The sequence below is a fragment of the Clupea harengus genome, chromosome 6 (genome assembly GCF_900700415.2).
Source record: "Clupea harengus chromosome 6, Ch_v2.0.2, whole genome shotgun sequence".
Taxonomy (NCBI): Eukaryota; Metazoa; Chordata; class Actinopteri; order Clupeiformes; family Clupeidae; genus Clupea; species Clupea harengus.
Window position 1 is genome coordinate 19,415,391 of NC_045157.1, and position 24,402 is coordinate 19,439,792.

The 24,402-nt window shown below is 42.5% G+C and overlaps 2 protein-coding genes across 2 annotated transcripts; one reads left to right on the plus strand and one right to left on the minus strand.

Annotated features, from left to right (window-relative positions):
- Positions 1–238: 238 nt before the first annotated feature.
- On the plus strand, positions 239–7,685 carry spg7 (SPG7 matrix AAA peptidase subunit, paraplegin). Its single transcript, XM_012819252.3, has 17 exons — positions 239–780; positions 1,015–1,111; positions 1,196–1,279; positions 1,397–1,638; positions 1,738–1,877; positions 2,428–2,530; positions 2,609–2,734; positions 2,826–2,988; positions 3,424–3,597; positions 3,680–3,804; positions 3,929–4,031; positions 4,326–4,436; positions 4,668–4,783; positions 4,925–5,081; positions 5,486–5,649; positions 5,849–5,926; positions 6,744–7,685. Exons 1-17 carry the CDS (start codon positions 541–543, stop codon positions 6,954–6,956), a joined length of 2,436 nt encoding a protein of 811 aa, XP_012674706.1. The 5' UTR covers positions 239–540; the 3' UTR covers positions 6,957–7,685.
- Positions 7,686–7,687: 2 nt separating this feature from the next.
- Positions 7,688–24,378, minus strand: cdh15 (cadherin 15, type 1, M-cadherin (myotubule)). The gene is made up of 14 exons (XM_012819226.3): positions 24,055–24,378; positions 15,931–16,107; positions 15,253–15,408; positions 14,961–15,105; positions 14,608–14,786; positions 14,262–14,390; positions 13,315–13,500; positions 12,772–13,016; positions 12,520–12,662; positions 12,181–12,396; positions 10,290–10,529; positions 9,891–10,036; positions 9,472–9,666; positions 7,688–9,084 (listed from the first exon to the last, which is right to left on the minus strand). The coding sequence occupies exons 1-14, from the start codon at positions 24,106–24,108 to the stop codon at positions 8,884–8,886; spliced, it is 2,412 nt and encodes an 803-aa protein (XP_012674680.1). The 5' UTR covers positions 24,109–24,378; the 3' UTR covers positions 7,688–8,883.
- Between the last annotated feature and the right edge of the window lie 24 nt (positions 24,379–24,402).

Genomic DNA, 24,402 nt, shown 5'->3' on the forward strand with positions numbered 1-24,402 from the left:
ACATGTTGCCATCCTTGTTCTTTACTATTCAACATTCTTCATTTTTTCCTTTATATTTATTCGAATATATATTGCGTCAATATTCCGCGCGGGGTTACTGTTTCTTGGCGCAACTGTGATGACGTCATAGGTTGGTGGCATAGCCATAAATGGCAAGATATTCCATTAGTGTAGAGATCGCAAACTGTCTTCCTGCTGCAGATAGCACAGTTGTTTACTAGCTGGCTATCAGCTATCCGAGTAATCGCGAGTTGTGTTCATCTGCAAACGCCAGTAAGAGTTGTATCTTTTGCCTTCACAAAATCTTCAGTTGTTTAGTAACAACTAGCTAACAGTCTGACTGTACGGCTAGCAGATAATGGAGCTATGGTGAACTGCCTTTAGAGCAAGGCCAATTATATTAGTACAGCTAAACTGTCAACAAATAACCTCACAAGAATGACATTTTAAGTGGTTTGTTCTGCATGCTGTCATCGGCTAGCTGCGCTCAACAACTGTTTCAGCGATCTAGCTATAGGTAACATTAGCTGTGAACTTACAATGGCAGCGTTACTTTTGCAACGGAATAGCAAGTCATGTAAGCATATCAAAGTAAGTCAAGTTTGGACATTGATGTCTCGTAACAGAAACGGCGCCTCAGGCAATGTTGACAGTTTCTCCAATAGAGTCATTCAGCGAAAACTGGAATCGTGTTCTAGTTGCAAACAGTTTTTAAAACCTAAGTTACGTGTGACACTACCTCCACAAACGAATCGTGAGTTTAAATCACTTTATACCGAGGTAAGACGTTTGTTCAATTTGCCCTGTTTTGAAATGTGCACTTAGTCAACGCTTTTGCTTTCTGTTTGGTCTTTAACCCAATCATTTATCTTGTGACTTCCAATAATATTGGAGATCGTATACCCATAAGTGCCTACTGTAAGATACACAATGTTCGTGAACGTGTTCAAGTTCTCCTTATAACTGTTAATGTCAGTCTAATGACAGTCTAATAACAATTTACTCGTTCTGTAGCTCAACAGTCCCTTGTATCCAAGAATACTAGGACTCACCAGGACATCACTTGGAAATCATCAGATACTCAACTCAGTGGGATTATGGAAGATATTAGGTGAGTCATTCTTTAGGCTATAACTTCAGTCATCCTCTAGAATGGCATAACACGGTACTCAGTGTATCTCACATCTGTTGTCAGGGGGCCTCAATTACTTTAGCACCTCTCAGTCACGCCAAGAGAAGAAAGATGGAGGCAAGGGCAAGACTCCTGAGGAAGATGAAGGTAACCGTTATTTAGCTTGTTTTAGGTCTTTGGACAGAAGTCCACTCAATTTCACAGCAATGTGTATATGAGTGTTCTGGTTCACCTGTGATTGTTGTTGACTCATCTAATCTTTAGAGGAGAAGAAACGTCGTGAGCAAGAGGACCAAATGTATCGCGAGCGCCTGCGTACCCTTTTCATCATTGCTCTCATCATGAGTGTTCTCAATTCCATCAACACCAGTGGGGGGAACATCTCCTGGAATGACTTTGTGAACGAGATGTTGGCAAAGGGAGAGGTCTCACGTGTACAGGTGGTTCCTGAGAGTGACATCGTAGAGATCTACCTCCACCCAGGAGCAGTCATCTTTGGAAGACCTGTATGTTAGCCGTTTACGGCATTTGATCAAGCTGCTTTTCAGTCCTTGTTAGATTTATTTACAGTATTCGAGTACTGATGCTGTTGCTTCTGTTTGCAGAGGTTGGCCCTTATGTACCGCATGCAGGTGGCCAACATTGACAAGTTTGAAGAGAAGCTGCGGGCAGCAGAGGAGGAGCTCAACATTGAGGCCAAAGACAGAATACCAGTTTCTTACAGACGCACTGGCTTCTTTGGAAAGTGAGTGATTTATTCTGATAACTGGCGACGATGCTATCACGATATTTGGGCCAAGATACATTATTATTGAATTTTTTTTTTTATTTCTCCCATATATTATGTTTTGTATACTAGGAGTCTAAATTATTTTTAGTTAAATTTGTTCTCGCCTGTGACTTCTATTCCACTGTGACGCAAGAAAAGAACAAGGTCTTGCGCCATATTGTGAACCTCAGAAGCAATGTCATCAGGATGAATGTACTAAAATGATAATATTAAATACATAATTAACAAGATAATTGGCACCACTGTATCAATGTAATATTGTGTCAAAATATGATGATACTACACTGTATCGATTGACCTCTCATGTGTAAGGTTGAATGAGTTTTACTGGTGGTTATAGCGTATGATTAGCAAATGTCATTCAAATTAAGTATTTTCTTTGATTTAACCCAGGGACAGTAAGTACAGGGTGATAAGTAGGTGGATCTAAAAAAAAAAAAAGTGAATTGAAATGAATCTCTGTGACATGCCTAACCATCTTTCACCTCTGTGTGTTTTGTTGTAGTGCACTGTATGCCCTTGGCATGGCTGCCATTGGGGTGGCCATTCTCTGGTACATCTTTCGGCTTGCAGGCATGGGAGGCAGAGAAGGAGGCTTCAGTGCTTTTGTGAGTTTTTTCTAGATTCAAGCAAGTCATGACACAGCCGTATTCTCCTGATTAATGTGCCAATCCCTCTCTCAACAGAATCAGCTGAAAATGGCCAAGTTCACTATTGTAGATGGGAAATCTGGAAAGGGTGTCAGCTTCAAGGATGTTGCAGGGTTGCATGAAGCAAAGGTGGAAGTGAAAGAGTTTGTTGACTATCTAAAGGTGAGGGCAGGTGTGAAGTCTATGAGTGTTTGAGGATTAAGACTTTGACCATATGTCCCTGACAGTAGCCTGCCTTTTTTTCTTTTTGTAGAACCCCGATAGATACCTTCAGCTGGGGGCCAAGGTCCCCAAGGGTTCCTTGCTGTTGGGGCCTCCAGGGTGTGGGAAGACCCTACTGGCCAAGGCTGTGGCAACCGAAGCTCAAGTGCCTTTCCTTGCCATGGCGGGGTCTGAGTTTGTTGAAGTAATTGGAGGTGAGATGGTACATTTTATGCATTTCAAATTTGACTAATATCTGATTTATTGAATAACTTGCACTGCCCAGTAAACAGGTCAGAATTATCTAGTTCTGGTATGTAGCATTTAATATGCCACATACAAGTATAGAATATCATAAACAATGTCATCGCGCCATGTAATCCCAAACAGGGAGAGAGCCTATATGTTCATCAATGTTATTTCCACTATAAATTAATTGTGCCCTATTTAGTAAAAAAAAAAAAAAGAACCCATTGACTTATTGTTCCATTGTAATTGTTTTTCTTTTATCTGTAAGTCACTGCTGATAAAGTGAAGTAATGTGCAGCTGGTTAAGATGAAGTAATGTAAATGTAGATGCCATATGCTGAGTATTACAAGTGTGTTTCATCTGAGAGTTTTGATGGACGTTCACTTGTCTTTGTAATTAGGTCTCGGCGCGGCCAGAGTGAGGAGTTTGTTTAAAGAGGCCCGCGCCCGCGCCCCATGCATCGTCTACATAGATGAGATCGATGCTGTTGGGAAGAAGCGCTCCACCAACATGTCAGGCTTCTCCAACACTGAGGAAGAGCAAACTCTCAATCAGTTACTGGTTGAGATGGATGGTAAGATTGAGAGATAGGAATGAAGGGAGACCGTGATGAATCACTTAATTCTCACAATCAACAAATATCATCTTTCTTATAGGAATGGGAACCACAGATCATGTGATTGTGTTGGCCTCCACAAACCGGGCAGACATTTTGGACAATGCACTGATGAGACCAGGGAGATTAGACAGACATATTTTCATTGACCTCCCAACCCTACAGGTACATGCATGTTAAATTCAGTTTTTTTTTCTACCTACTTCATTGATACATGTATAACAGTAATGGTGTTTGTGTGTTTCTAATGTTTACATTCATTGCCTGGTGTTTGGTACCCGTTCTTCAGGAAAGGAAGGAGATCTTTGAGCAGCACTTGAAGATCCTGAAGCTCACCCAGCCAGCAAACTTCTACTCCCTCCGTCTAGCTGAGCTCACCCCAGGTTTCAGTGGTGGGTTAGAGGCCTTATCCCTCAGATTCAAATGTGTCCTTATCCATCCTGATTGCATCATATTGTCATTGTTTAATTTTTATATTTTTTTATGCAGACCTTCAAATTCATTATTTCAACAAGTCCTTAGTGACATAGTATTTCAATTCCATTCAATTCAATTTTATTTATATAGCGCCAAAACAATCAAATTGTCTCAAGGCGCTTGTCTATTTGTTTATTTGTCTAATTCATGCCTATATAATTCCACTGAACATCTAAAAAAAAATGTTTTGATATGTGCTTGTGTCCCAGGTGCTGACATTGCCAACATCTGTAATGAGGCTGCCCTACATGCTGCCAGAGAAGGATACAAGTCTATAGATACATTCAACTTTGAGTATGCAGTGGAGAGGGTCATTGCAGGTACAAGACAGCATTACAGCTTTGGCATAGCCTGTGGCATTGGTTTCATAATACACACAACTGAATGGGTTGTAATAAAGGGGGAATTTGACAGTGTAGTAAATTCTTATGTCTGGTATTGTTTTATGTTAATGGTGCTCCCTATGTAATATTTTCATCTCTCCATTGTGCTGTTCTGACATCATTGTATGACATGCAGAGTGTCCTCTGTTTTCTGATGTGTGTGTTCAGGAAGTGTAAAGAAAAGTAAGATCCTATCCAAAGAGGAGCAGAGAATCGTGGCTTTCCACGAGTCCGGTCACGCTTTGGTGGGTTGGTTGCTGGAGCACACTGAGGCAGTCATGAAGGTGAACAAAACAAACTACTTTCTCTACGGATAACAAAGGTTCAAGCTCGATATTGGAATATGTAATGGGCGCTTCAGTGTAGCTTCACTATGAGAATGTATTAGATTCTTAAAAGTCTTTTGTGTATGCCATGTGTTTCAGGTGTCAATTGCCCCCAGGACCAATGCTGCACTGGGGTTCGCACAGATCCTCCCCAGAGACCAGTACCTCTTCACCAAAGAGCAGTTGTTTGAGAGGATGTGCATGGCATTGGGTGGGAGGACGTCTGAGGCCATCACATTCAACAAAGTCACCACAGGTAGAGCTCACATGTGATCTCTGGGAAACAAACACGCCTTAATGCTATTCACTCACTAACACAAACTCACTCTTTCATAAACACATTAGCGTAGCTATGTGAGTTATCGGACAGTGTCAAACATCGGCCATTCTGTTAAACAATCAAAATGCTAAGTTTAATAATGGATTAACAATCTATAACTTCAGTTTAATAATGGATTCACATGACAACGCGAACGTTTGCCGATAACACACGCCGTCCGATAATTAACACCGTTACGATAGAGAAGTTAAAGGCTTGATTTCTGCCAACAACCTTAGGGGTACACACATTTAGATGGCAAAGCACTTGATGAATCCCACCGTGCACACACACAAACGACACATCGCTCACAGTTGTGTGTCCTGTGTGTCCTGTGTTAGGTGCTCAGGATGACCTGAGGAAGGTGACGCGGGTGGCCTACTCCATGGTGAAGCAGTATGGCATGTCAGCTAGCGTGGGTCAGGTGTCCTTCCCGGACACAGAGGAGCAGGGAGCCATTGGGCGCAGACCTTTCAGCCAGGGCCTCCAGGAGCAGATGGATCATGTGAGTGATGTTTCATCTCATCTCCATTAGCAACAGCTAACTCATTTAGATGTAAACACTTGCTAGAACCTTTTTAGCTAAAACCTGAAAAATCAATACGAAGCAGTATACTGTTCACTGAATACTGATTAGAATTTAATGGTAGGATACATAGTAAAGTTATTCATCCTTGTGTGTCATAATTTTTTTGGTTTATCAGGAGGCTAAAATGCTGGTGGCCCGTGCCTATAGACACACAGAGAAGCTGCTTCTGGAAAACAGGGATAAACTGATATTGGTGAGCATCTGCTATCTTTCCTCTTTTAGCACTGTGTAATGGCACGATGCATGGTAGAAAACACAGTATAAACTACTCTAAATAATGTTTAAAAAAATTAAAATTTTGGATAATGTAAATATTTGTACAAGTTGTACAATATACATATAATGTCACATGTATAAATATAAAGGGTTCAGGTTATCTAAGAGATTATACACTCACTGGCCACTTTATTAGGTACACCTTCCTAGTATTGGACCCCCCTTGTCCTTAGAAATGCCTTAATTCTTTGTGGCATATTCAACAAGGTGCTGGAAACATTCCTCAGAGACTTTGCCCCTGTCACCTTTGTGCTGGATTAGATAGATTTAAATTTGAGTCCATATTTGGATTGGAGTTACTGCTGATTTATGGGCATGTTCAGGATGCACCACATCCCAACTATGTTCTATTGGATTAAGATCTGGTGACAGTGGATTTTGATTATAGTGAACTGATGGTATGAGCTTTGTGACATGGCGTGTTATGCTAGGCTGTGGCAAATAAATGATGCTCAGAAGGGGGCCTAAAGTGTGCCAATAAATGACCCCCCACACCATATGCCATCAAAATGAATTTGAAGATGATACCAAAACTAATTGCCTGATAAAAAAACCATATCTCAAAAAGTGGCAAATTGTTGCATACTGTTGCGAAGATGAGCAGTTGAACAGGTATACCTAATGAAGTGGCCGGTGAGTTTCTTTTGAATGTTTGTCATTTTCTTTTCTCTCTGTTAACTTGTCTTTCTTTCTGTCTTCATCTGTCATCCATCCATTTCCCCCAACCTCGTCAGCTGGCAAACACGTTGCTCGAGCGGGAGGTGGTGAACTATGATGACATTGAGGCTTTGCTTGGCTCCCCTCCGTATGGGCCCAAGAAGATGATCGCCCCGCAGACCTGGATCGAGGCTGAGAAGGACAAGCAGGATACCGGAGAGGACGAGCCTCCCAGGCCCCGGCCGCCACCCAGGAAGGACGATGAGGACTTCAGCCTGGGCCCTGTGTGATCTCAGGCTGAGGGCTCACGCAGTACCAGGACTGGCCTCACGGTGCGAGACCACAGGTGGTTGCTTATTTGGTGTGCCAGCCATACTCAGATTGCAGTGAACTGATCTGAGCTAAGATTCTTTGCAGTGAATTTGTGACTTGAAAGGACAAACGTGAGGCGTGGGGTATCCTGCTTATATGTGTAGAGTAGGTTCCTACAGTAAAGTAACTTGAACTGAATGAATGGGATGAAAGATAATTATAAATATGTCCATTTTTATTGGATGTAATGAGTTATGTTTGTACAGTGAATAGCATTTGTACAGAGAAAATAGGAGGCTGCACAGAACGCTATAAAACGCACTAATTAGCCACAAATAGCTTCTGAAAGGATTACACAGTTGTTCCATGGTTTCAAAGTTTAGGTTTATGTTTTTCCTAAATCTGTTACCTGCAAAAAATGATGTCCCTGCTGCAGGTACTCTATGTACCATCATAAAGGAATATTCTCACTGTGGGCACAAAGCGTTTTCAATAGTAGCCCATGATAAGGCAAAGGGAAGGTACACACCAGTTGACAAAAAAGTGTTATTTAATAGAATTAAACTTGGCTGCTTGAAAGTTTTATTGTGAATTCAATGCTGTTAGGCTGATGTAGCCTTATTGTATCCACATCCAACCAAGCTGTATAATCTGTGTGTTCAAATAAATCCAAATATATGGGTTTCTCCCGTTTTTGGTTAATAACATTTCTACCTGAATTCACCTGATGTATAGACCCATATAAAAGCTGTTAACGGAAGCATATCCACACAATAAATGTAAAAGCCTGTTCTGGTTTATTAAACACAATATTGATTAGTACAAGGTAACATTTTCAATTTTAATGGCTTTTAACCTCATGGATGAAATAAATAGTACATTACAAAAACAACATCAATAGCCACACAGACGATACATCATATGTTTTTATCTCTTTTTGAAGATTGCAGAATTAAAAGTATAAAAAGAAAAAGTCATACATCTATACAATTTTACTGAGAATACAATGAGTTATAATTATTAATGCTGAAGAGGGCAAATCGACGCACACTGAAAAAACAAGTTGTTTGGAGAGTTGAACGGTTTGCCAATGGTTTTACCCTTCCAATATAATCTTAAACAGAAAAATACAAAAGTATCTTCATAGGATCATCAAGTCTAACATTATATTTACATATAATATAAAAAGGTAGTAATGTACCACAAAAAGAAAAAAAAACGCCTATATTGGAGATATTTATTCATATCTTGTTGAATCACTTATACAAAGTAAGTAAACCCTAGCATAAATCATACCAGAGGCAATTCAGACTCTGTTGTCTGGATTTGTCCATGCTCGACATATCACGTATTCTCATATCTCTACATTCATTGACCTGTGGATATTACTTGCCTTATTACCAGATACAGTCTCGACATACAGATATTCCCAATACCATTTGCAGTTTACAGTGCAGCTCACATGAACTGTTTTTCAAGATGATGCGTCAGAAAAACAGATAAGACAACCTCTAATCTCTTAAGTTTCTCTCAAGCATTCTCTACGTCTATCATCAGTACAAACTGACATACTTTTTACCTTTTGGCAACCACTAGGCAAAGCCATGATACGGTGCAGCATTTGGGGCAACTATTCAGTAAGGTGCTGCACAGAAAAATGTCACTGAACTATATAGGAAATGAGGGAAACAAGGTAGCACTGTGTATTGCATCTGACTTTACAGCACTGTGTGTTACCATGCAAGCACCACATTGCAGAATTCAGGAAAAGAAATAATAATGACAAAAAGGCCTGTGTGTGTGCTTGTTTTTGTGTTTGTGTGTTTGTGTGAGTGTCCAACAGTATGCTATGCTCTGTGCATGTGGGTGGAGAAAACAGTGGGTTGGATATGGTGGGGACTACATTTAACGTGGGTCATACATGTTGGCTAGTTTTTTGAAACGTGGTCCCCAGTCGTTGAGGTAGTCGTAGTCCTGGTCTGCATCCGAGCCTGCTGAGGCCAGGGTGCTTAGGCTGCCTGCCAGAGACCCATCCCCCTCGTAGTCGTAGATGAGTGCCGTGTCGTAGGGCGGCACATTAGGGTCATTGTCAGCGGCCTCCAGCCCCTGTGAGACAGAAGAGAAGAAATTCTAACAATGAGCATCCACGACCAGGATAACACTGGGGGCTAAAAGAGTTTCACTACCAATGAGGTGTCATTAAGTGAGAAATTATGTAAAAGGTTGTCTAAGATTGGGGGATTCATCATTTCCTGGTGTCATTACAATAAGAAAAGATGACACCCACAAACAGCCTGTTTATTGCTGGCTTACGCTCATGATGTGAAATGTGGAATGGAACATGTTTGTTTGAGAGACATTGCCCCGTCCGTCTGTAAGTCTTACAAAGGGAACCTCTATCCTTTGACTGTCATTCCCCTTAGAGAACATGACAACCCCAAATTTAAAAATCACAGACGAAGGCTGAGCAGTAAGACAAGGAAAGCCACTCACGTCATTGATGAAGTCTGCAATGTCAGTGGGATCAGCAGGGGGCCTTCTGGGATATGTAGGCGAGGGTAGGTTGTGTGGAGTGTCTTTCCTGAGAGGCTGTCTCCCCCTTGGCCAGCCGGAGACAGGGGAAGAAAAGGGCGATGGGGACGGGACAATATCGCTGGGGTTCCTCAGCAGGTCAATGTTGAACACGTTCTTGGAAAAGAAGAGAGAAAAAACCAAGGCGTCAAAGACTCAAATATTTTATGTTTATTGTGTATTGTGTAGTTTGTACACATGAGATATGTGTATTTTATATCTTATTAAAAAAAAGGCTTATTTCGCTGAGGCTGAACTCCTTGGATCTCTCAAAACGGATATTGTAATCCAGCCATTAAAGGTGATGTGCTTGCTGGACACGCCTCCAAGGACTCTCTCACCTCATCCTCTTCTCCTCCGCCCTGCTCATCATAGTTGAGGACGTTGTCACGGATGTCATCATCCGACTCCCCAACCAGCAGCCCCCCTCCTTTCTTGATATGGTGCCTTTTACAGGCTCCCACAGCTACAGCAAGCAGCAGCAACACTGGGCAGAATAACATGTGATTTCAGCAACACTCGGCAGAATAACATGTGATTTCAACATGAGTGTATATTTGTGTAGGGTTTCAAGTTTGGCCACAGAATCTTTCTGTGAAAATGCTTTGAGCTTCTGACTTAAGTGTCCAAATGAAAGGAAAAAATGAGGTTTTGAGGAAATGGCCCTCCCAGAAACCTTACTGAAGATGAAGATGTTCATTAAATAAATATGTATTGCCACTCACTCCATATATACTCACCGAATAAGAGAGCAATGCAACTCATGATAACTATCAGGGCGATGAAACTGATGCCCGCTCTGGTGCCAAAGATGGCGGCAGAGATGGCTTTACATTCCCCGTCCACGTCACATGGACATACGGTGACGTTGATGTGGCTGATGGAGGTGAGCCGGGGTGCACCAGAGTCAGACACTGCCACAGGGACAGTGAACTCCCCAGATTCAGTGTCTACCATTTGCTCCAGGAATGCATGGGTCCCTTAACAGAGGCAAGCATGAAGAGATTTACTTTTCCAGAGAGCAATACAAATGTACCCACAAGCCAGAAAACTGAGTTCCAGTAACGGCGGTCTAAACCAGGGGTTCCCAACCTTTTCGACTCCGAGGCCCAACTTTTCGTATTTGTAACAGGTCGGGTACCAACAGCCACCCTGCTTATTTTAGCTAATCTATATTCCATTAGGCTAATTGAATCTATAATCCATTAATTCTAATTAATAAACGATTGTTATGTGTCACAAAAAGTAACATCAGCACCTGCTACAGGTGGAAGCCTAGAAATGAATACAAGAAAATCTAACTAGATATTGCATCAAAATTGTATTGTGCACCAGAAAACAACATAAAACCTCACAGAGCATTTATAGTCCAAAAGAGTTTTGAAACAAAGGAACTTAATTGCAGTAGGCCTAGGCCTATTTGTGCACAGCAAATTCTCATTTTTTCCGCTAATATCACCACAGACTAAACCTTAACTGAGCGCCTCAACTTGATGACGCTGTAAAGTTCGAACAAGATAGGATATTATTTTCATGATCTGTCTGTTATGCCTATTTATATATTTTTTATTGTGTTTAAAACATCCCATTTCAATCATGCATTGTATTAATATTAGGGCTGTCAATAGATTTAAAAAAATAACTAATTAATCTCGCATTTTGAAATTATTTAATCTAGATTAATCGCGATTAAAAGTTTGTTTTACTTCTAAAGACTAAATCTTATAAATTAACGAGTAATCACTTTCAGACAGCGTGTATTTTAAACACTGTTGTTTAATTGTATTTTTTTTTTTTTTTTAAACACAAAACTACACACAGAACTGTGTTTTCAAAGAGGCTCAGGCCTATAACTCATACCTATAAAGTGCCAGCCAGGAACAGACTGTGTGCCGCGCAGGGTAGATGTTAAAATGGAAGTAGTTTAGCAGCTGCCAACATGTTACGGGCAATATCAGTGCCTAAAGTGGTCAGTTTGCCACTTATCTCCCATCTGTTTGAGACGTCGATGAATTCCTCTGCACAGTTCTCCGCTGTATGTCGCGCCTCTGTTTTTTTTACTTCCAATGCAAAAGATCTCAATTTCCATACATTGTCAATAAAATGAGCTGTGGCACCCAAGTAATTGTCATTGGCAGCTTGCTCGAGGAGCTGAATTTTTCGTGCTCTCTCGCCGTCATACAAGGAATGTATGCGAGACACAATGGTGCCCCTTGATGGTAAATCGTAAGAATTGTCCCCTGAAGCAATTCGAATCACCTCAGTCAGCCCACCGTCCTCCACCGTACAGTAAGTGATATGTTGATAGGCCGACAGTCACTGGCAACCTAAACTGCTTAAGTGTTGGTAACCTTTTCACGGACTGGTCTAGTTATTTTCCTAGAGAAGTCGTGGAGTGTGGGTTGGCGACCATCTAACCTGGGACTGCTTTCTGTCGGGTGCTTTGCATTAAAGTGATAGACGAGACGAGCTGCTTCTGTGATAGCTAAATTCACCTTGACAAATGCTACATACAACTTTAGTTTTCGCGGCCCACCAATGGGTTGGGAAACCCTGGTCTAAACGACAAACATGAGGACTGGGTTTAACTTTCTCTGTGTGATGCCTTCATCCCTCTACAACAAATCCTACCGTTGCTCTGAACAATAGTCCAATTGGCTATTAACGTGCTGAATGTAAAAGGTATGGAGTGAGGGGGCATGTCTTCATCAGTAGCACTCAGTAGAACGCAAGGGTTGTTTCTGTTGCTGCACATGGTGGCACTCAGTGGGAAAAGCTTAGGGCTGTGGTCATTCGTTTCAATGAGTGAAATCTCCAGAGTGCCTGCAATTGACATTCCATTAATATCTACAAAGAGAAAAGAAAAACAAGAGGGCAGTCAGTCTCCACAGTGCAGTGTCCTTAAAAATGGCAGCAGGCTTTGACTAAGGGAAGGCTGCGAGCGTGAGGCCTTATGGCCTTATGACTCACCAGCATCAGATACTTGAATCATGGCACGGTAAATATTGTCCTTGACGTTTGGCGAGCGGATGTTAAAGGCTCGTTTGGCTGTGACTTCTCCAGTGTCACGGTTAATGGCGAGCCACCTCTCCGGGTCATGGCTTATCTCAAACCTAAGGATGAGGTCAGAAAGAACAACCCAGATGACACATACACAAAGGTGAATGCACAAGTCGGCACAGTATCAGGCCTTGTTTATGGCTGATGGTCCGGTCTGCTTACCTGAGCCTGGCATTGTCGGGATCGTGGGCAATGTTTTGGACAATAATTGTTCCAGGTACAATTGACTCAGGAACTTTCACGATGATTGGGTCTTCGAAGAAACGTGGTGCTTCATTCTCATTCACAACCACAACGGTGACGGTAGCAGTGCTGGTGGGGGAATCGAGGGACATGCCTTCAAGTGGCACCAAATTGGATGCAGTTAGGACCAACTCATGCTCAGGACTGGACTCATAATCCAAAGGCTGCAAAAACAAGGGCAGATGGTGAGACTTTCATAGACAATGCCTGACAATCACTGTGAAAAAAGAGCTGTTGTATCATCCTTTGCAGCTAAGTTGACTGTTCAACTAAAAATGGTGGACGCTGCATGTACACAAGTCTACCACAAGATGGCAGAAGAATACAACAAATCAACTGATTCCCCACCCATGTGCAAATCTTTGTATTCAAATGATAAATTAAACCAGTCAGATACACATACACGTACAGATAAACCATTCTGAAACACCTGGTTATTTCTCCTACATCTATAACACTCACCTTTATGACTGACAAAATGCCTTGGTTGTTGATGGGATCTGTTGTGATGGCAAAGTGTGAGTTGGGATCCCCCTCTGAAATGTGGTACTGAACCTTCCAGTTCCTTCCACCGTGGTCATCACCATCAGTGGCATTGACCCTTCCTATTACATCAGTCAGTGCGTTCTCCACAGCAAAGAACTTGTACTGTGGGCACAATCAGTGCAACATACCCATATTTAGCCAAATCCACAGCAGTAGCAGCCAGTATCTTCATGTAATCACAGGAGCTCGTATAGAAATGATAAAAACTCTACTGCATGCTGTTTAAATAGTTTGTATCACTGTAACTTGAAAACAATACTTGAGTAAAAGTATTGATTCCTTAATAAGAAAATGACTCCATTGCAAGTAACAATTACAAGAAGTATGGTGGTAGTAAAAGCATTAACCATTACACTCAAGTTTAAGGAAATAACTACCTTAAGTCCTCTACTAAAAGTATGTCACCCATCTCAAGAAAGACATAAGTCAAGGTCTAAATGTTTTCATGTGCTATGTGCACAAATGCTCAAAATTAATGATTAATTCATTAATTATTTGCTTAGTCGATTGTCCCTAGTTAGTAGTTCAATTACTGTTCAAATGTGAGTAGAAAGTAAAAGTGGCTGATGTTATTAATTATTACTATTATGATCACATTACTATTGCTTTTATTATTACTATCACTACTACTATTATTATTGATATTACTTTTACAATTACTATCATATTATTTCTCAAGCATTATGCACCACTGACTGAAGTTGAGCAATATGGCTTGCTTATTTCATTATTTTATGTTTTTGTTAATTATATAATACTATGAAGTTACCTAAAACAGATCTGTTGTATCCCTCTCATAAATGACCTTTGCAGCGGAATGTGCCCTAAATGGAATGAAACTGTATCCCAAGACTGGGACTCACCGTGTCGGAGAGGAACTTTGGACCATGGTTGTTGATGTCTGTAATGTTGATGATGGCGTGGCCAGTGCTGGTCAGACCCATCCCTGACATGTCAGCCACTTGAAGGGTCAGATTGAATGCCTGTATCACCTGTGGCAGAATGAGAGAGCCGGTCACAGGGAGTTGTGGATAGTCTAGGTTAGTCTAGATAGGCTGATGATACCAAGCACTGCTCAACCATACTCAGTAACAGTACATATACTGTATCAGCATCAAAACAGTATCAGGCACACAGCACCATTTTGGCTGGTTGTGCTGTGACTACTGATTGTGACTGTTTAACACAGAAACAAAGACTCACACCTACCTCTCTGTCCATCCCCTCAAGAGTGTATATATCCCCCGTCGCTTCTCTGATGCCAAACACATTCTTGTCAGCTTTGTTTGGGGGGATGCTTTCCTGTTTGAGGATGGAGTAGCTCAAGGCAGCATTGTCTGTCATTGGGTCATCTTTATCCTCAGCTATCACTCGCATCACTGAGGTACCTAGTGAAAGCCCAAAGAAGACTTCATCATACTTAATCATACTTAATGCGCTCTCACGTCAGACTTGAGAGTTTTGAAAACTCAGATTGCCCCATGCTCTGAGAATAAAGAATAATTGCACAAAAAATGCCTAAACTTCGTGTGGGGCATTTGGAGACATTTTTGATAGCCTACCTGGTGGAGCAAACTCAGGAACACTGCCCACGAACTGAGGCTGGGTGAAGTTTGGTCTGTTGTCATTTTGATCCAGCACATAGATTTCAATGGTGGTGGGGCTCTCCAGTCTCTCTCCGCTCGGTGACAAGGCGAAGGCTTTAAGCTGCAGACACGTGATACCAACAGATGTTGTAAGACAACAGGGTCCAGCCCAAGAAAAGTCAGACACCTCCTTGCCTTCCCTACTAAAGCATTCATTCCTGTGGGAATCACTGATGAGGATTATCAGTTGGAGTTGCTTTGCATTTACCGTGAAACTGTTGTATTTCTCTCTGTCCAGGGGCGTCTTGCTCACGATCCATCCTGTTTTCTCATCTATTTCAAAATGGTCTTTGGGATCCTGGTTGACCCCTGGTCCCTCGAGCCTGTAGATCACGTCACCCCTGGAAACCTTGTCTGATTTTATCTGTGGTGAAAGAGAGAGCATGGTAATCAGAAGCCCATTGGTCAGGTGAAGAGGGGGTGTGCACTGCACTCTGCTGTGTTTTCAGCTCTTAACTGCTGTCCTGGGACTAGCTTTCACATCGTCTTTCATGACCTTAAACAAATAAAAGACGAGAAACTGACGCCAGACCTCAGTTATTTCGGAGTGATGTGTGTTTGAGTGGAAGAAGGGAGAAAAGGTATGTCCTCATGATGACCCCAACACACAGGCCTAAGTGCCATATAGCCTAAGTGCTCAGTTATTGCAAGATTCTGTTGCAGCTGGGCTGTGTAAGTAACTATTCAAGTAGCATCTGGTCTAAAAACACTGTACTAATACATGTTCCAACGTCTAGTTCTGTACATTAAGTTTTTCCCTAGTTTAGTCAACATAGAGACATAAACTTTATTGATATGTGTCAGCAGATTTACATAGCTAAAATATAGCTCTGGTTTACCATCACATTGTCTCTGAACCAGGCCCAGGATGGGAATCCTCACTTACCTGAACAAGTTTCTCAGGGATCATTTTGCTGTTCTCCAGCACTCGAATGGGAGGGATGATCCAGTCCCTTCTCACTCTGGCCAGACCTGCAAAGGCCAGCCCCCCTCTGGCCTGTCGCCACGGATACAGGACGTCTGGGTTCAGTCCATGCTGTTCTGTCTGGGAGCTTCGCCAGACCTGCAGCACACAGAAGAAGAGGAGAGTGTGTTTCAGCTTCCTGTACAGGCCATGCTCTGTAGCTGTGCAGTTCACGTGTGCTGTGCAAGCTATGCAAGATTTCAAAGTGATGCGAGATTTGTGAGATTTCACAGTGACTCATTCGAATGTGCAATAAACACAGGCTATATCAAATGTGTTTCCCTTTCGATGTGCACAGATTTGCTTTGTAAGTAAAAATCTACTTAATTATCACTTTTTTACACTTCAGTATGCAATACATATATGACTTTGTGCTAACCTCAAAGCAAATGTTCAGGGCATACAGAATACATTTCTACTCAGCCTGTAGCAGATACCTATAGATACTTGTTCCACAGTCACATTGTATTGTTGGATATTGGTATATGGCTATCAGACATTGTAATGTGATACAAGCATTTTTGTCACTAAATTCAAGATGTTCTTAAGGTATCAGGCATCGGATTCACCATGTGGACTAGTAACTCAGCAGAACACAAATTCAAAATACTTTGCAAATGGAATTTTGTTGTTGGTTGCTAATATTAGACCTGGACATGAGTGCCGCTGGGGGTTAGAGAGGCAAGCAATGCCTCCTCTAACCCCTGGACCCTAAAGGAATGGTGATCTCTTGCCCTGTTGGTAACGGGAAATCTAAGGGGTGGTATGCACTCTGTAGAAGATGAGAGAAGGACTCAGGTTTCATACACACACACACACACACACACAGAGCAGCTGTCCAATCCTCCATTTCCCACCCACACCCGGGCTCAGTGTAACAGAGTCTCCTTTATGTCCCACACTACACCTGACTGCGGGGTCAGAGGTTGCGTAACAAATCCGCTACTGCGACAAAATCAGACACACTCTCACACGTGCAGACTGTTAGGCAGAGTGTGTCATCCTCACCTGTCCGGTAAAAATGCTCGAGACTCGGCTCTCTGACTTCCCAGAGGCACTTTAGAGAGTGAACTGACACATACCATACTACTGAGGCATGAAAAGATGCCTTTAAGATGCTTCTCCGACTGTTTGGAAGACAAATCCTAAACTTGTTTAGATATTAAGGGATTAATGACATTAAAACTAACTCTAAAATGTTCCAATAGGTAGTGAGTTGCAGAACATAAAATAAACTTGCTGGTAACCCATGTAACCTATCAATATTGTATACATGCAGTGGTAGACTATTCTCCAAAGCATGCCATTTTTTCTGCCAACTCTTTTCTATGAAGGTAGATCATTAAAGAACAACTGATTAGTATGTCTTTTAGACAGGACATGGCCTTACATATTTCGTCCCTTTGAGCTCTGGTGGCACGATGGCATGCTGGCATGGTGGCACGCCTCTATTCAGCCGCTGGAGAATGGCAGCCATGCCTGGTATGCTTAGGCTGAGTTAGAGCAAACTAATCTTAGCGAGGATGACGCTCCTGATGTCCACGTCCACGCCCCAAAAGGCACATCACAGGGTAAACCTGAGCATCTCTGTAGCATAGCAGTAAACAAATCAGCCCTCAGTGCTCTCATGAGGGTGTGTCAAAGTACGTATGTGTCACATTGAAAGTATGATCACTGAAAAAGACTTACGATATATATTTGGGTTTAGATTTAAGATTCAAATGGAGTAAATGCTTTTTATGAAATAACAGTGGTAAAGTCTATCACTGAGTAGAGTTTGAACTTTGGACAACAGGGTTGGTAATTGGTATGTGTCTTTTTTCCAAAGATGAAAGTAAACATATGAAAAGAAAGCACATAAACTAACTAACTAAAACCAATTGAGGAGCAGAAACTGAGCTATGACGCAGAGCAGTCAGCACAGCATTGGTGTGGTCACACTTTGGGTGGTATGGTGTCTGCTAAAGTCATTAGCAGTGTACTGATGGCCCTCTCCATTATCAATTAGCAGCCACCACACACAGGCCTGGAGACAAGTGGCACACTTGCCCCTAAGGTTTGGTGCATCCATACATATGACATGTTTTAGGTGGACTTAATTTCCCCCGGCATTTAAGTCCTCTCGGCAAAGTGCACCAAAGGAGAGAGTAGAGTCAACCAACTTTATGTATCTCCTCAAGGTAGCGGCCCTGAGACTCCTGTGGCCATTTGGAGCATTCACTGTACACATCTTAAACATTACACTACAGCAGGGGTACTCAATAGGCGGACCGCGGTCCGGATCCGGACCCATACGCAATCAAATTTGGACCGAAGCCAAAATCAACATTATAATTTAATCATGATCCAAGCAAGTTTTCATTGGTGCGTGATTTCGCGCTATATATTTTTTTCCTACTCTATGTGGTTTCTATCTTCCGTGTCCAATCCAGAGGTCCAATCAGGAGCTGTAATAACAACATCACTATGACAACTCCCTCTCTCAATGTTGGCCGCGAGCTCTGTCGGTCACGCAGGTTGTGTGTGTCAATGGCAACAACGCGGGCAGATAGATTTGTGAACGGTATCTTTTTCTCAGCAAACGAAAATCATGGCGTGCTTTAAACCCGACAAAAAAACAAAAAGTTGATTCCAAAAATCGCGAATTTAAGACAGAGTGGACTGACAAGTAGCCTATGCATTTGTGCTGCCTGTGGGGAGCACAAAACCGATGTGTTTAATCTGCAACGAGACGGTTGCCCTTGTCAAAAGTGGTAACGTGAAACGTCACTATGAAACAAAGCATGCACACTTCGAACAAAAATACCCGCAGAACTCTGAGGTAAGGGGCAGAAAAAGAAACCATCTGCAATACCAAGCAACATGCAGTGTAATAGTTAGATCAGCCACACAACAAGAGCGTGCATACCTCAACATACTGTTGTGAGTCTGCCTTTTCAACGATGAATATGGTGAAAAACAAATACAGGAGCACACTCACTAATGAACACTTACATCAGTGCCTCCGCCTGGCCTTCACACCTTTTATGCCCAAGTTTAAACCACAAAAGTGTCACCTTTCACACAAATAAGGCCAGACAGCATCATCTTTTGTGCATAGTTTGAACGTTGAGTTATGTTTTTGGATTTTGACCGCCACTGTTCCGGACCCTGGACTGAATGGAAATTTGGCGAGTGGACCTTTTGGGTTTCTAATTGAGTACCCCTGCACTACAGTATTAGCTCAACAATGGGGGCAGTACAAGCAGAAGCAGAGTAAAGGCGAGGCAAAAAGTGCACAAATGTGAAGCATGCCCTGTATCAGCCAGATATATATACAGTATATGCACAGGTGTGCATAGTTAAAATAAAGTATACTGTATTCACCATCCAACTTCTGTTCCAAATCTATTAAAATGTGCAGGCATGGAAGAGGCAGTCATAACACACTGCTCTTAAGCCTGGTGTAGAGTGTTGAAATGGCTTAAGAGAGCTTGAATCAACAGCCCAGTCAGTTGAATGTCCATGCCAAAAGACATTTCTCCTGAATACATTGAAAATGTTTTATCACTTCAAAGACTGCACTCTGAATCCCAGCTGATTGGTTTATTTAGGTTTATGAGCAGTCGTGGTAACAGACTATAGGACAAGGTCAAATGTAAACATCTTGTTGGGCTGATTTCAGGGTTCCGTCATCACCCTCCCATCAAAGTCTGGAGAGTCTTGGGGTCATGGGACATAAGCTTGACTGGTTTCAAACATGTCTACGTGTAATTGACTGTCTAGGCCTTCAGAGGTCCTCTGAGCAGCTTAGTGAAGCAGAAGTATTAGTAAGAGAGAGGGTATAAACAGGACTATTTCCATAAGGAAGTGCTAATCTCACAGTGAGCTGGAAATACGCCTGCGTTTGACCCACATACAGTCTCTCTGTCATGCCAACAAGCTAGCACTGTTGGCCACCTTTCAGTGTCTTTCTCTCACACTCTCTATCTGTGTGTGTGTTCGTGTGTGTGTGTGTGTGTGTGTGTGTGTGTGTGTGTGTGTGTGTGTGTGTGTGTCTGTGAGCAGAAACATTTCTCAGTGTACTAGTGTCTGGGACTGCCTCAACGTGACACTGTATCTTGTCAATGAAAACCTATATAGCAAGTGAAACTCATTCCTCCAGGCAACTCTACCCTCCAGCTTTTTAAGTATGTTGCAAAACTGGGGGTTGATTCATAGTCACTCGGTGTAAAATCGAACACAATCTTCACCTCTCAAAATAATCAACAGTCATACGCGTTAATACAGTACAACCCCATGTACTTTGATTGTCTGAAAGTTGAATGTGGATTTGAGCTGGAATAGAATCTTACGCACTACCATGACCTTAAACAATTTGCTAACATGATTTCCCAGCTTGGGTAAATTCTTCAGATTTTCAACATGATGGTGGGGCTTTGGAAATGATCTGGAACATTCTGGTTTCATCCATAATGCCACCCATTCATCCTCCTTCCTGTCTACCCACCCTGCTTTTACCAGAGAAGCACATTCCAGTCAAGCCACGCATAGGACAGGGCCAGCTGCTCCAAACCATGGGGGGCTGTGTGTCTGTGGTGTGGCTAGGGGGAATAATGCCACCTAATATGTTAATTTCTGTGTTTAGAGGGCAGAATGGGATATGCCAAAGTTATTCTGGTTCAGTTGTATCCATTGTTAGCTCCAAGCAATAGGTATTTTATACGAATGACAGTATATTTCTCGACAGCGGTCAGTCAGGGGTCGGTTGCCAAAATCATTTCCCCTTGGAAGGGCAAGAGGGCATTGGTAGAGAGTCCAACATTCTACTGTAGGACAGTATGGAGATTTGCCAGTGTAATGTGACACACTCAGACCAACCCATTCTGAGTGCAGAGTGGGGGAACCCAGAGAGAAATGCTGAGGAGTGGGTCTGAGGTGGCCTTGGTATGCTGGGGGGGGGGGGGTGAGTGGTTCACCACACAGGTGTCCGTGTCCTCTAACCAGCCCTGTCACAGTTCCTCTGGAGGGCATAGTCAGCAAGTCAGCGCTAAGGTTAGTGCATTACTCTCTTCTTTCTCCCGACATTTTAGTTTGCCAGGCTCTTCCTATTTTGGGGGTGTACTGCCAGCATTTCATGGGAGCAGATGTCTGCTTTTTAATGACTACCCACTGTGCCTAATGGGGAGATGAGAGCTAGGGCTCCCAGTGTTTCACGGAGGAAAAAAATAGCAACCATCTTCATGGTGTGGCACTGTTGGGTTCCATGGGAAGATAGTATAACCCTATATATACCCCCCTTTCACCACTCCCATACTCTCAATACTAAATCCAACCCTGCCTCTTCTAATTTGAACAGTTCAATTTGTGCGATCCACTCACATTAACTGTCTGTCACCTGAAAATGCCCCCCATTATTATTTAATCTGACATTTTCTTTACTAAATGTTGTTATTGATGTTATTTATGCTGATGGAAAGGGTTTAAGTGCAGATAACATGCACAGGAGAGGATAACATTATGTCTATCAGTGCATTACGATATATGTTTATATAGTGTTTATTGTTACACTAGGTCTCTATTGCTCGTAGCTTGATGGTTCTCTCCTTTGTACGTCGCTTTAGATAAAAGCGTCTGCTAAATGTAAAAATGTTTAGAATTGTAGTTCCCCTGCCACTGAGAAAGGAATGACTAGGTCAAGGTTGTCCTCCTGTCTAAATCACTGGGAAATACTATATTGTTTGTATTTCCTTTCCAGAAGATTTAAAACAAATCTTTCTAAATAAAAATAAGGTTAAAATAATTTTGATAGTGCAGCAGTAGAGGTATTTTATCTATTTATACATATTTATATATATATTAACTGTGTCTAAACTGCTGTGGCAGATTGATTGTGATCAGTGAAAGAATCTCAAATCAAAGAGCTGAGAGTTTTTCTTTTTTAATCCAGGAAATTAAAGAAATTAAAATTAAACAGGAGGAAGTCCTGTAAAGACTCCTGTCCTGTGTGACTCAGCCCCTCTCCAACAGCTGGCCTGACATGACTGATTGTTTCGAGGGAGCGTGAGCTGAGTAGTGGGCGTTTTATAGGCAGATTTGTCCCTGATTTCATGGTCTGCGAGCCGGACCCCCCTTTTCCGCTGCCGGGATTAGACAGCCGGACAAATGGCGCTGGGTATGCATCTGTGAACAGCTGCTCCCAAACAGCTACCCCTTGCTCTGGAGGCCGACTAAAGAGTACACTTCTGTTTCTGAGGCTATGGTGTATTATTTTTTCAGTCGGAGGATATTCCCATGGAAGAGCAGATCTTCTCTTGGGATTTGGGGATTTGAGGGAAATCCCAGGATCCTTTGCTCTCTTGTGAAAGTGTGTCGTGCAACACCTCTGGCATTTCGAAGGGGGGAAATTTAGCGGCCCCTGAGGTGCCTTGCACGGCTGGAATAGTTTTGCTGATATCCATAACAAGGGCCGTAAAAGACTGTGGAGATCAAAGGAACCTGCACCGTGGGTCGGTCCGCCTCGGTGTTTCGGGGCGGGAGGTGAGGGGATGAAGTGAAATTAGGGGAGATGACACCTCAATCTGTTGAGTCACTGGGATTAGGTGCTGACAGTGTGTGTGGCACATTGTCAGCAGGCTTGCGTGAGTGTAGATTCTGCAGGAATGCCCCATGTATTTTGGTCAGATGAGACATTGGCCTGTGCATTCCACCATAACGTGTCACTCTTAACTCAGCAAAACGACAGCACTGTGAGGACAAGCTTAAACTATCCAAAAAGCCTGATTCATTTGTCATTGAAAACTGGTGCTGCTAACTCGCTGCGCTAAGGTTCCCATGACTAACATAAGGTTGCTATAATTAACAGCAGTTATGAGCATTAATAAAGTGTTTATAATAGTTTACTATAACAATTGATAACGGTTTACCAGTACATTCTAACTATAACTTGATAATACTGAAGTTAATTATTGGTTTGTGTTAAATAATACATTTAGTAATGTTAGTTGAAAGATCCTGGACATAACACAGAATTAAGTGACAAGCAATACGTTTCAGCATCTAACATAACTTTGTAAATACTGAGGGTGATTGAACCATTCAAAAGTGTCTGAGTATATTACCTTCTATTACCTACCTATTAAAATCGTTGTTGAACTGCTTTATCCATATTTCCATAAATATAAGGTATAAATGATAACAAATGTAATTCTCACAGGTAAAAGTCACAGTCATTTGCCCCCACGGCAGGCCTAACTGTGGGTTCTCTCTGAAATAGGCCCACATCTTGAACACAGACAACTACCTCTGTCAACCCAGGACCTTACTTTTCCCTGCGCCTTTTCATCCTAACAGCTGCACTCTGTCTCGAGCATAAACACTAAGGGGAACAGACAGATTTACTTCCATATTTGTGTATTTCACAGTGAAATTTCATTTGTCACCTTAGGGTCCTTCATTAGGGGTGGTGACAACCATGGAGCTCTCATAGCTCAAAGGGTTGTAACATGACCCCCCAAACATCTGCTGACTTTCATGGTAATAAATTGCTTTTAGAATATCATTTTTCAATTTATCCCCTTTGACTCTCTGTTTGTATCGCCTACTGTTATGCGGCTTCGTTGAGTACTACTGATGGGCTCGTTGAGTTAACGGAGCTCTGTATATCCAAAATGATTAGCCAGTATTAAACAAGAAATGAGAGTGATTTCTAGCAAACGACTTCCACAGATGGAGCCTCAGGTCAGACTGTAACCAAGCCTTCACCTTTGCACTGGGAAATGAAAGCTTAGAGGGACCTCCAGCACCACTCAGAGAGCTGACAGCAGACAGGCTCCACACTTCTGCGAATTGAACTCCCAAATGTCAAAGCAGAGGTCTGAAAACAAGCCGAGCTAACGGGTTTCACATTCAGTTTGAGGTGAAGCAGAAAGGGTAAAATACAAACTTAAAAAACAAACAGCTCTCAGCCTCATACTCGCTATAAAAACTGTTAACAGCGATAAAGGCCCAGGTCAAAAGCGTCTAAGACAAAGCCTGCGTGGTGAATCTGTGTAGATCTCTGCTTACCTGACATAGAGTAAGGAGGAATAAGAACTGTCCCGCCAGTAGCCTGAGCTCCATCTTCTGCTCCGGCCAGTGCGTGTCTCTCAGCGGTCCCTGGGGTGTGGCACCGGTGGCGGTGTGGTGGCGACTGCTCCGGGGGAGACGTCCAAAAGGGGAGAAAAGAACTTCCACAGAGCTTCCTGATGGGACGGAGCAGCGCAGCCAAATGTCTCAAAGCCAAATGCCTTCCGTCTCCCTCTCCCCTTGCTCTCTCAGGGTATGTGTGTCTGAATGTGTGTGTGTGTGTGTGTGTTTGTGCCGGGGTAAATGAGTGACAGCACATGTGCTGCAGGGTTGCATGGGAGGGTTGAA

Excerpts from the sequence above, each read along its gene's own strand:
- spg7 (XM_012819252.3), top strand. The coding sequence starts at position 541 with ATGGCAGCGTTACTTTTGCAACGGAATAGCAAGTCATGTAAGCATATC. Across the intron at positions 781-1,014 it reads TTAAATCACTTTATACCGAG|CTCAACAGTCCCTTGTATCC; the intron begins GTAAGACGTTTG and ends CTCGTTCTGTAG. Across the intron at positions 1,878-2,427 it reads CGCACTGGCTTCTTTGGAAA|TGCACTGTATGCCCTTGGCA; the intron begins GTGAGTGATTTA and ends GTTTTGTTGTAG.
- cdh15 (XM_012819226.3), bottom strand. The coding sequence starts at position 24,108 with ATGGAGCTCAGGCTACTGGCGGGACAGTTCTTATTCCTCCTTACTCTA. Across the intron at positions 16,108-24,054 it reads TCCTCCTTACTCTATGTCAG|GTCTGGCGAAGCTCCCAGAC; the intron begins GTAAGCAGAGAT and ends TGTGTGCTGCAG. Across the intron at positions 10,530-12,180 it reads GACTATTGTTCAGAGCAACG|GGACCCATGCATTCCTGGAG; the intron begins GTAGGATTTGTT and ends GCCTCTGTTAAG.